The sequence below is a fragment of the Lissotriton helveticus genome, chromosome 3_1 (assembly GCF_964261635.1).
Source record: "Lissotriton helveticus chromosome 3_1, aLisHel1.1, whole genome shotgun sequence".
Lineage (NCBI taxonomy): Eukaryota > Metazoa > Chordata > Amphibia > Caudata > Salamandridae > Lissotriton > Lissotriton helveticus.
The window spans coordinates 2061867452-2061880148 of NC_136061.1; the positions used below are offsets into that span (position 1 = coordinate 2061867452).

The 12697-nt window shown below is 48.3% G+C and overlaps 1 protein-coding gene across 3 annotated transcripts in view; it reads right to left on the reverse strand.

Moving 5' to 3' along the window:
- Positions 1 to 1980: 1980 nt before the first annotated feature.
- The window catches only part of DET1 (DET1 partner of COP1 E3 ubiquitin ligase), a 157844-nt gene continuing 147127 nt past the window's right edge, over positions 1981 to 12697 (reverse strand). For all 3 annotated transcript variants that reach the window (XM_078683181.1, XM_078683179.1, XM_078683180.1), the window contains exon 5: positions 1981 to 2477. In XM_078683181.1, coding sequence (XP_078539307.1) covers positions 2288 to 2477 — 190 coding nt within the window. In that variant the 3' untranslated portion in view covers positions 1981 to 2287. The remainder of the gene's footprint in view (positions 2478 to 12697) is intronic.

The window sequence follows — 12697 nt, forward strand, 5'->3', positions numbered from 1 at the left end:
CAGGAATGGCAAAACGACCAGGCATATAACTTGGAATGGAAGCTTTGCAAAGATTGTGTTTGGAGATTTACAACTTTGTCTCCTGGTCTTAAACTGCCTTCGGACCCATTTATCACACAACTGAGAGCTGTGTCCAGAGCCAGACACCAAAGACACTTTTTGTGCAAGTCTATGAGCGACATCAGTTCTCTGTAGTCGCGGTTTAGTTTTCATCGTGTCATTTTTGGGTGGGACAGTGTTCCTTAGCATACTGTGGGCAAGTTTTGGAGTCGTCGAAAAATTGACAACGTCGAAAGGGCAGCTTATGATCCGGGTCGGAAAACAAAAAAAGGAATAGCCAGCCCAAATGGATGACGCTTATATGCTGCTCCACTCTGTCACTTCCTTTACTCTCACTTCTGGGGAGGTAAGGGGCCACTGCAGAGCCGTAGGACGCCACCCATGGGCTTGCAGAAGCCAGGCTACATAATTCACTGGTTCCATTTTGTCAATTGAGCAATACTTTAAAGTGAAGAATCTGCGGTTAGAAGTATGCATCAGAGGGCATTCAATGTAAGCCAATGTAGCAGGTCTGATTGACGAGATGACTGGATGGTGGTGAGGGGGGGAAAGATTTTTATGAAACCAGCCATTTTACCTATCTGTGAAAGAATCAAATACAGCCAAAATATCAAATATGAGTTTGATATTTCCTGATTCTCTATAATTTATAAAATAATTCAACTAGACCTAAAACATGAAACTAAACCGTGCATCTTTAGACCAAAGGCCACAAAACTGAAAAAGTAAAAGGAAGAAGAAACAATATTTTAGTGGCAAGTTTTGGAGTCGTCGAAAAATTGACAACGCCGAAAGGGCAGCTTATGATCCGGGTCGGAAAACAAAAAAAGGAATAGCCAGCCCAAATGGATGACTCTTATATGCTGCTCCACTCTGTCACTTCCTTTACTCTCACTTCTGGGGAGGTATGGGGCCACTGCAGAGCCGTAGGATGCCACCCATGGGCTTGCAGAAGCCAGGCTACATAATTCACTGGTTCCATTTTGTCATCTGAGCAATACTTTAAAGTGAAGAATCTGCGGTTAGAAGTATGCATCAGAGGGAGATGACTGGATGGTGGTGAGGGGGGGGGGGTGTCAATGATTCTTTGCATCTTCAAAGAGTAATGGTTTGGAACAGCAAATGTATCGCTCACGGTGAGATGTACTTTCAATTCATCCACAATACATTTTAAAAGAATGATTAAACTAAAATATTCCGTTACAGTGTAGACAGCTGTATGCATTATTATCAACGATACCCCTGTAAAATGGATTGTATATTTTTTGCCAGTTAACCTTGCTTGATCTCTGGCCTTTGAAACAAAACGTTCAAATGTTTAAAAAGCAAAATTAGGAAAGGCTAGGAGTATTCAAGCAATCGCGGTATTGGTGACAGGACTCCTGATGAAGACCCCCAACCCCAGTTATTAAAAAAAAACAAAAAACTTTATAACCAATGTTTTTCTCAACATGAGCAGCTTTTCCAAGGGGTAGTGTCTCTTTATTCGAGGAGCTTCAAGTAGAGAATGATATTTTATAGACGTATTACTAGATGGGTCAGATCGCTCGTTGTATTCACCCACTGCAGAAGGTTTCTGCTGCAATATAGGCAAAAGTAGTCACCTTAAACCATATTTTGTAACTTTTGTACTTTCTTCTAGTGAACTATGTCATGCTGCTAAAGTTGTTCGTAATGGCTAAAATAGTAATTTTATTACAGGATTCTTGTAGGGCAAGTACTCACCAGTGACCTCGGGAAGACATCATGCAAGGATCGTGTATACATTTCTGAGATGCATCACAACAAAGGCTTGAAATTTAGATTGTCTCAAGAACACAGTTACCTGGTGTGTCAGATCCATAATTAAGTCTTATATTTATACATTACGTCAAACGATAATCAGTAAAAAAGTAGGAAATAAAAAGAAGTTAAAAAAAACAAATTTCTCATATTTTTATTGTGAAATTCCAGACAATGTGCCCATTATTTCATATACAGACGAAAAATATGTATTTCAAAATACATGATCAGTTAAAATAATCTGATCATCAACGATGCCATCTTATAACCAAGGTTACTTTGCTGTTTGTTGCATGTGTGTTATCCAGTCCAATCCTAAAATCCTGCTAAAAGGTTTCATCTTGGAATGCAGAAGACCTGTTTTCGAATGTCAAGATTGCCCTCTTTTGACCTTTCAAAAGACTATGTGTTTTACCAATACAAGTATTCTTAGATTTCCTTCATTCTACGTGCAGCTGTGACGCATGTGAAAATTGACAACATATTCTGCATTAGTTCGTTGCACAGATATCGCAAAGGGCTCAAATGGGTGAAATGTAAATGCGACTAGTCGCCGCACAGCATGGTTGATGGGACGGCCTAACAGTCCAGCTTGGATCTTAAATTTCAATAGACCAGAATCCCGGGCATAAAACCTATCAAAAAAGAGAAAAAAAGAAGTGTCACGTTAACCTTTATAATATTTTTTTTTAAAATTCAATGACTATAAGTTACAAAATCCATCATTACATTTTGAAACACGTTTTGAATGCAGCAAATAAACGCTTCTAGCCCCTACATATCGACTTTATACATGTCAATTCTCCTTGCTCCTTGTACTATTTTGAAGCTTACACTTTGGCTTTCTCAGATAAATTCCACAGGTTGGTTATTCCTTTTTCTCTTCCCAGCATACTTCGGTTGGTTGAGCGCCAGACAAAGCAAAATAAATTAGAATTTTCAAGATACTTTACTGAAGCTTCATCTGTCAATATGTAATAAAAATATTCGAATCCTGAAAAAGTTGGAAAAAAAACAGGGAGTCGGACTCACGGGTCGCTGTCTTCATAATGCGGGTGATGGATTTATTAGACCTTCCGTAGATATCAGCATTGCAGAGGAACAATGGTTCATGTTGCAGTTCAAAAGCATCCAAGTTGTGACTACACTAATAGTATTCTTTGTAAAATGAGATCTTTGGCAAAATTGCAGTGTTGATGCGTGTCTGTGGGCCCTGACATACAAATGTCAAACCTCTTCAGCTTTCTAATTAAGATACTGAAATGTTATGCTAAACTGCGCCGTGGTACGTTAAAGTGATTTTAAATTACACGCAAATCATAAAAGATAACATTTCGGTGCAATTGGTTAATTGACCTATACGGGTTATTATTAAAGAGCAGGTCAGGGTTGCACAGCTCTCGTCTATAGGGACTAATGGAGAAAGTGTCCGGAATAGAAAAAAATCAATTTGTGTGAGATATCTGCATATATTGAACCTGCATTCCTCAATTATCATGGAAACCAGCAACGAGTTGCGGAACTCCAAAGAGCAGCCTGAATAACTTACACTTCCATCCTGAAAATATAGACGGAGGCAAACTTTAAATGACGAATCTCCTTTCGGATCCTAAGTACTGCAAAACAGACAATGTCACAGAACAAGTACTGGTATGGGATTTATGCGCCATATGGGCCCGCAGCTTACATACCACCTTACAAATAGGATAATACTAAAATGGAAATCAATTAGGCATTTGTTTGCTGAAGGGATAGCAATGGTTGCTGCTTGAGCAGGGCTCACATATCAGCCAACCAAAAGGGCAATTTCTCACATATTGAATTTGCCAGTTATGTCCCTTATGGTTTAACACACAATCAGTATATGTTGTAGTGCTTATATATGTTGTAGTGCTTATATAGCGCACAATCACCCCAAGGGGTATCACGGCGCTGTACACATACCGCTCTGGAACCCCTCCTGGCCTTTCCATGTGAAGTGCCCACTCCTGGGCCCCCAAAGTTGAGGCCAGGCATCCTGGGACCCATGATTAGAATAGGCACAGAGGCGAGAATTGTCAGGTCCGGGTAAATTTAGCCCAAGACCCGCCTGAGGCGGGAATTGAACCCTGGTCCGGGCCAGACCTCTGCATCAGTGTCTGCCGCTCTAACCATTGAGCCACATTTCTCCACTATATGACCTATGGATAATATCCCCCAAGGATCATGTATATATTGCTCAGATTTTCCCCACAGAGGCTAAATACAGCTACAGCACACACAACACACTCCATAATTCACTTCATCCGCCATGTTCTGTCTGCTCTTGGGAATCAAATCCTTTTTTTCTGTGCCCTTTTAAAATGGACGTTTTGTATACTCACAATGGCTGGAAACGTTAGTTATGGCGTGCGTTTTAAGTGTTTCTTACCATAACTGACACATTTCAGTGTTTCTGCATGTCTTCACTAGAACCATAACTCAGTTTTAAAACACGCTTTTTTTTCCAAGCCCCGATGTGTGTTGCAGAAGGGGCTGGCTGAAGGGCCTGGTTGCAGCAAGGCCCTATACCGACCTTCTGAGGGAAGCTTCACCTACTGAGTACGTGAGCAGCAAGGGTTGTCTGCTGGACTATGTTCAACCAAACCCAGGAAGCCCCCAATGTAAATGTCCTGTGTCTCATGCTATTGGAGTGGCGGTTTCTGCCCCATTTGTTATTTTTCTAAAAAATAAAAATAAAAAAATAAAAAGTTTGGTGAAAAAATCTGCCATTTTTCCCACAAAACGGTGCTTCTTCAGAGGCATAAGGTAGCTGCTTTTTAAGGAAATTGCAATTAGTTTTTTTTAATGCAATTTCCACACCTCTGCACTCTTCTTCCATAGTGTGAAAATTAAAGTTTTAATTTGAAAAAGGCAGGGACAAAAAAATAACCTTCCTAAGCCAATCGCTATTGAGAAAAAATGTAAGTTTGATTGACAAGATTCGTATTGATCCGATTCGTAATTTTTTGATTCACCATTTTATATGGAGCAAATAATAAAGCCCATGCTAAAACTTTTTCTAAAGCTTATATCACAAAATCTATTGAACGGGTTTAAACCAAACCAACAATATGCGTAACACATATTACCCAGTGACAGTCACAGCTAAAGTTATTTTTCAGATGCACTTTGCATTGAAAAGGCTTTGTCTGTAACCTTTGACCCCCAAGGAGAGGTCTGAACCGAACAAGTTACCTACCTTCGGTAATGATATATCTGTAAGTAACATAGGTTAGTTATAGATTCCTTACCTTAGAATTACCCCCAGGATGCGGAACGTTTTTTGTCAGCAGTACCCCTGCGTGACGGAAGGTGACATTGGTCGACTCCACGTTCGTCGACGGCGTCGTGATCGCCGGGATGACGTCGCAGGAGCTACATAGAAACCCGCCCTCAAATGCTGACATCAGTTCTGTACACGAGTTTCCACGCCAGAAGCGCAGAGCCATGCAAGACACTGACCACTGGTGTACAAAACTAGGGCCCTGAAAGGAAGTCCTTAACCCTAGAAATCAGTTCGCAGAACGGGGAGGATGGGTGGGAGGGTAAGGAATCTATAACTAACCTATGTTTCTTATAGATATATCACTACGGAAGGCAAGTAACTTGTTCATCTGAAAGGAACAGTTAGTTATAGATTCATTACCTTAGAATAGATAACCCAGCAATACCAACCCCGGAGGTGGGTCTGCGAACCAAGTTCACACCAGAAAGTAATGGAGAACAGAACGACCAAAGAAGTCGTCTCTCCGGACTTGACTGTCCAAGCAGTAGTGTTTGGTGAACGTGTGCAGCGAAGCCCACGTAGCTGCCTGACAGATGTCATTTAGGGGGACTCCTCGTCCCAAAGCAGTAGTATCTGCTGTCGCCCTGGTGGAATGGGCGCCGCCTCACGGAAGCTCCTTCTTTGCCACAGAATAGCAGGCTTTAAATCACAGAACGACCCACCTGGAATGGAATGTTGGTACATGGCCTGACCTTTCTTAGCACCCGCGTAACAAACAAAGAGTTGGTCTTCCACCCGGAATTGTTTGGTGCAATCAAATTAGAAGGAAAGCACATGTTTTGGATCCAGATGGGGGAGCCTCTCTTCCTCTTTCGAAGGAGGCGGAAAGAAGGTGGGCAAAGTGATGGTTTGGCCAATGTGGAAAGAAGTAACCACCTTGGGAAGAAAGGAAGGTCTAGTTCGGAGGACGACCTTGTTGGGATGAATAGCCAGAAAAAGAGGCTTGGAAGAAAGCTTGTAGCTCACTCACCCTGCGCACAGAGTTGATGGCCACCAGAAAGGCAGTTTTCAGAGTGAGACGTCTGAGAGGACAGTTACGTAATGGCTCAAATGGAGCGCACATAAGGTAAGTAAAAACCAAGTTCAAGTCCCACTGAGGCATTACGAAGGGAACAGGAGGAAAAATATGAGTAATTCTCTTAAGGAATCTATTTACAACGGGGACTTGAACAGAGAAGGCTGATCAGGAAGCCTAAGAAAGGCTGAAATGGCCGAGAGGTAGCTGTTTAGAGTGCCCAGAGCAGAGCCCTGCTGGTCCAAAGAAAGGAGGAACAAGAGAACCTCAAAAAGAGGGGCAGAAAGGGGATCCACAGCCTTTGCTGTGCACCATGGCACAAATTTGTTCCATCTGCAGGCGTATACAGTCTTAGTGGAGGGCCGCCTGGCTGCAAAGATAACATTGCAGACTTTGGGAGGCAGGTCAAACTATGTCAACTGCTGCCGCTCAATCTACACGTAAGGATGTGCAGGCTGGACAGGTTCGGGTGGAGGACCGTCCCCTGCTGTTGCCACAGAAAATCCTCCCGAAGAGGCAGTCGGATCAGAGGATCAATGGCCATGTTGAGCAGCTCTGGATACCAGACTCTTTGTGCCCAATCCGGAGCCACAAGAATGACTTGGGTCTTCTTCAGCACTCTGGGTAGAAGTGGTATATGCGGAAAGGCGTATAGAAGACCGCAACTCCACTCGTGAAGAAAAGTGTCGCCTAGCGAGTGCCACCCTGGAAATTCCAATTCGCAGAATTGCTGACATTGCGCGTGCTCTTCGTTGGCGAGTAGATCTAACCAAGGCTCTCTGCACTGTTGAAAGAGACCTTGCACCACCTCCAAGTAAAGACGCCATTCGGGATCCATCATGCACCTGCGGCTGAGTTTGTCTGCCCTGGCGTTCAGAGAACCTGCCAGGTGTTGAACCACAAGGGAAATGCCCTGGTGTTACAGCCATATCCAGAGTTGGAGAGCCTCTTGACATAGGGTCCACGACCCCACCCTGCCCTGTTTGTTGCAGTACCACATGGCCGTGGTGTTGTTTGTGAACACCTGAACTACTCTTCCCCGGACAGAGGGAAGGAATGCCTTGAGTGAAAGACAAACTGCCCAAAGCTTCAGAAGGTTGATATGGAGCCTGGACTCTGCCAGAGACCAGAGGCCTTTGATCTCCACGTCCCTCGCCACATCCCAGAAGTGATGCATCGGTCTCCACCGTGAACTCTGGTTCAGGAAGGGAGAGGGATCTGCCGTCGACCCAATCCTGATTCGTGAACCACCACTGCAGTTGGTGTGCAGTGTCCTCCAAGATCTGGACGCAATCGGACAGGTTCCCTTGATTTTGGGCCCACTGGGCCCACTGGAACTTTATGTTCCACTGCAGAGACCGCATATGCCACCTGTCATGATCCACCAGCAGGATGCAGGAGGCCACCAGGCCCAGTAGCTGGAGGGTCATCCTGACCGAAACCTGGGATAGAGGCTGAAAGATCGGAATCATAGCCCGAATATCCCGGACTCGCTGTTCAGGAGGATAGACCCGAAACTGCGTCGTGTCCAGAACCGCTCGGATGAAGAGGAGCTTCTGGGAGGGAGCGAGGTGTGACTTCGGCACATTGATGGAGAAACCCCAACGAATGCAGGAGGTCGGCCGTAGTCTGGAGGTGGCAGACAACTGCCTGGGGTGAGCCCGCCTTCAACAACCAGTCGTCGAGATAGGGGAAGACTGGAACCCCTGATCTGCACAGATGAGCTGGGACCACCGCGCTGGTAAGGCAAAGGGGTGACAAATGCAAAAACAACAGTTGATGGACAGAATGCAGAACAATGTCATACATTCACCCCAGTACAGAGATCTGGGCCCAAATCCATCGTTTTTTTGCACTCCACACCACCCCAGTTCAGACATGGCCATATGCAAATCAGTCTGACCATGTGCCTCATGGGAACAGTCCAGCCCGAACTGCCAAGCCATGCCTTCCCTGGACCGGAAGCAAGCTTCCGAGGACCGGTTTCTGGCATTCCAGCCATCTTCAGCCCGGCTTGCTTGAATCCAGTGGTGTGGAGTGCATGGGACTCACGTCTGAGCATATCCACCCCACTCGGGGTGACAAATGCAAAAACCACAGTTGATGGACAGAATGCAGACCAATGTCATACATTCACCCCAGTACAGAGATCTGGGCCCAAATCCATCGTTTTTTTGCACTCCACACCACCCCAGTTCAGACATGGCCATATGCAAATCAGTCTGACCCTGTGCCTCATGGGAACAGTCCAGCCTGGGCAAAGGGGAGCACGGAAAACTGAAAGTGCTCATGGCCTACTGTGAACCGGTGGGACGGCAGGACGGGGATGTGAAAATAAGCATCCTGTAAGTCCAACGCTACCATCCAGTCTCCAGGGTCGAGGGCAGACAGGACATGAGCCAGGGTCAACATTTTGAACTTCTCCTTCTGAAGGATGCGGTTGACGTTCATGAGATCTAACATAGGACGCATGCCCTTTTCCTTGATGACCAGAAATTAGTGGGAATAGCAACCATCTGTTGGAGAAGGGCCAGATGATCCTCTGACATTCGATGGTACTCAGGTGGCATGGCTGGGTGGGGGTGGGGTTAGTCTCTAAGGGGAGGGAGTAGCCCCTTCGGACTATCTGCAAACCGACCTATCTGACGTGATGGTACACCAGTGAGGGAGATGATGGCGAATTGTGCCACCCACTGGCGTGTGGTGGGCCTGAAAGGTCAGACTAAGAGGGTTTGGAAGTTGCTGCAGAGGAGGCAGTGGTGGACTGGCCCGCCCGCCTGCTGGCCTCCAGAACCACAGCGGTGGTTCCCACGTCGCCAGCCGTGCTGGGGCTGTACCGCTTGCGCCGACCTGTGGCCCTGGAAGGAATGTAGCCACGAAAGGGGCGAAAAGCAGACAATGCAGGGTGTGTGGTGGAGAGGCCCAAGGACTTGGCGAAGCCAGAGAGTCCTAAAAAGCTCTCTAGTGCACTCTCTGCCTTGTCGCCAAACAGGCGATGGCCATCAAAAGGCATGTCTATTATGGTGTTCTAGACATCCCCAGAGAAACCAGTCAACCTCAGCCAAGCGTAGCGTCGAAGAGCTACAGACGTTGAAATCGTCCTACCCAGCAAGTCGGCGGTGTCCAGTCCACAGCGGATGGTAAACTTCGCTGGGTCTCTCCTCTCAGCAACTGCATGGGAGAGCACATCCCGGTCTTCTTTCAGGTACTGAAGCAGCACTTGTGCCACCGTGACCCACATAGAGATGGAATAACGGCCCAACAGACATGCATTGTTTACCAACCGTAGTCACAAGCTGGAGGCAGAAAACATCTTCTTCCCAAGTTGGTACAGCTTTTTGGATCCCTATCAGGTGGAGTGTTAGGGAAGGTGCCTTTGGATGTAGAGGCTTGGACCACCAAGCTCTCGGGGTGGGGTGTTGAGAGAGGAAAGTGGGGTTGCCCGGGGCAGGGCGGTGGAGCCGGGCAATCATCCTATCCACAGGAGCCCCTGTGTTGGGCCTCGACCAGGTGCCCAAAAGGATGTCTGTTAGGGCTTCATTGAATGGCAGCAGGGGATGTGAAGAGCTCGCTGCTGGTTGAAGCACCTCTGTCAGGAGGTCAGTCCTGACTGCCACCGTAGGTAGCTCGAGTTGGAGAGCCTCGGCTGTCCTAAGCAACACCAGTGCCTATGATGCTCCCTCCTATGTAGCCACGGTAGGAGGAAACACACATGCTTGGGTCTGAGGAGGTATCCAGACCACTGGCATCCCCCACTTCCTCTCTCCAGTCGGATCATACTCCAACTGGTCTGTTAAAGGGTCACCAGACCCTCCCAGCTTTTCCTCACCCTCCTCTGGCTCCCATTCTGGCTGAAAAGGGCCAGTGTGGAACATGGGCACAAAAGTACCCGTTGGTCGATGCCAGTCCGGCTCCGTGTCCACATCGGGTCAGAAGTTGGGGTCCAGCAGGCGTCGGTTGCGGGCGGGGTGCCGGTGGAAGCAGCGCCGGTGGAGGTGTAAAGAAGTCGACCGCCGCCAATCCGGATCCAGACCTGGATCCAAGGGGGCCCTGTGGTGCTGAGGCCGAAGCTGCCGGCATCGAAGGCCTAGGGTCCCCAGCCAAATCCGTGGGACCCAAAGGCGTGCCGGCGGAGTCAGGGTGCCCAAAGATGGCATGCATCCGTTCTTAAAATTGACGAACCTGGGCAGGGGTCAATCCCGGTCCCGGGAAGGCCGGAGTCGAGCGGAGCGGTGGGAGCATTTCAGGCTCCGCATGCGGAGCCGTGGAAGGGGCACCACCCGCACCCTTCGTTGCATTGCCCGACAGACGAGGGGAAGTCGAAGGGCGACAATGCTTCTTCGACTTCTTCTTATGCTTCGACTTACCTGACCCAGGGTGCGAAGACTTGGAAGAGGAGTGATGATGACTCTGCGATCGGTCCCTCGACCTCCCATGCAACCGGTACCTTGAGCGATGCGGAGCAGACTGCCGGGCCTCGAGGAGCATTCGGGAACGCTCCCGCAAAGACTTCGGGCCATGGTTCGGCAGTCGGAGCAAGACTTGGAGTCATGGTCACGCACCAGGCAGTAGAAGCACATGCGGTGGGGTTACGTCACTGCCATCAGTCGGTTACAGGAACTGCATGCCTTGAAGCCGGGCATTCCCCATACACCAGGAGTCGGTAGACTCAAAAAACAAAGTTGACAAAAGTCCCAAAAAAGTCAGTCAAAAAGTGTCTCCTCCAGCTGAAATCTGGAGAAAACTACCCACCCTCTTGGGAGTTCTGTTCACTAAAGTGGAAAAATCTTGACAGACCATCACCATTGGGGGGTTCTGTACCAGGGCAGTGTCCCGCCATAAAGTCCATTCCCTGTAGGGAAATGGGTCACTCATCTGCATCAGCCATCTGAGGGGCCTGTGGTCAGTCTGAACCCGGAAGTGAGACCCAAACAAGTAGGGCCTCAGCTTTTTCAGCGCTCAGACCACATCAAAAGCCTCACGCTCAACCGCAATACACCTCTGTTGCTGCGGCAGTAACGTCCTACTAATGAAGGCTACAGCTTGGTCTAGGCCCTCCTCATTCAGCGGTGAGAGCACAGCTCCCCCACCATGCTCTGAAGCATCTGTCTGCACCACAAATTCCCGCAAGAAGTTGGGTGCCTTGAAAGGTGGCAGGGGCATTCTTCAACCCAAAGGGCTTCACCCAGAACCGGTAGTGCCCCTCTGGTGTTGAAAATGCAGACCTCTCCTTTGCCCCATCAGTTAGGGCAATCTGCCAGCACCCAGACTTTAGGTCAAACATATGGAGCTACTTGGCAGTTCCCAACCGATCTATGAGCTCATCAACTCTGGGGATGGGGTGCGCATCAGTCCTGGTGACTAAACTGAGTCCTCAGTAGTCCACACAGAACCGGAGCACTGGCATGGCACCCGGTGCCGCAACCTCTGGGACCAAGACCACTGGGCTGGACCAGCCAACATCTTGGAGACTTCTGGCTTGATACTAGCTCTGACCCGGTCAGCTAACCTGTAAATATTGTGTTTTACAGGAGGACTGCCCCAGTGTCTACATCATGGACATACCACTGAATGACACCAGGGGTCAGGGAGTACAGAGCAGCAAACTGTCCCAATAGTTGGCAGCAGTCACTCTGCTGTTCAGGAGTCAGGGCGGGGGAGAGGTTTACTCCGTACACTGACCCATCGTGCTCCTTGGCAGATATGAGGTCAGAGAGAGGCTTAGTCTCCTCTTCTATTCCGCCATCTGTCGCTAGGAGCATGCCCACTTCAGATCTCTCCAAGTGGGGCTTGAGGCGGTTCACATGTAGGACCTGCAAAGGGTTCCCAGGAGACTGCAAGTCCACCAGATAGTTGAGTTTACTCTTGTGCCCCACCACCTCAAATGGCCAAGTCTACTTGTCCTGGAGCACACAAGAATCCACTGTGGCCATAATCTGCACTTTTTGCCACTTGCCTGACAAGTCTGCCAAGCCCTGCAGTGAGTGTCAGAATCCTTGCGCATTAGGGGCCACAGAAAGTGGGTGATAAGCCTTTCATAGGTCATGTCCGACCCAAATGCTCTGCTAGAGGTCCATCATAAGCCAGACCCAATAGGAAGGCTCTGAAGCGCTGGGTAGCACCAGCACATGGGCTGACCCAACCTTAGGCTCACTATACAGGAGACCATTCTCCAAGTAAATCCAATGTGACCCAGACTGATCACCGGCTGCCTGGCTTGAAGCCTTCTGCCTCAAACCAACAAGAGAGGGGCATTCCTGCTGCTCCTTGCAGAATTTCTCCCTGGAGGGGCCCCCTTCCTGCTGTCAATGGGCCAGCTCAGGCAGGTCCCCCAGTACAGCCACTTGCTCCCCTGTAGGCTCCAGGGTATACCCCAAGGTCTGCCTCCTCCTGGTGGCAGGTACCTAAGCCATTCTTCCAGGCCCCCTTGATTGCCCTTACTTACTGGCCACATACGGCCACTCAGGCACACCAAACATCTCCAAATGAGATTGACGTTCCTCCCCATAGTTACCTAGCAGACAGGAAACAGG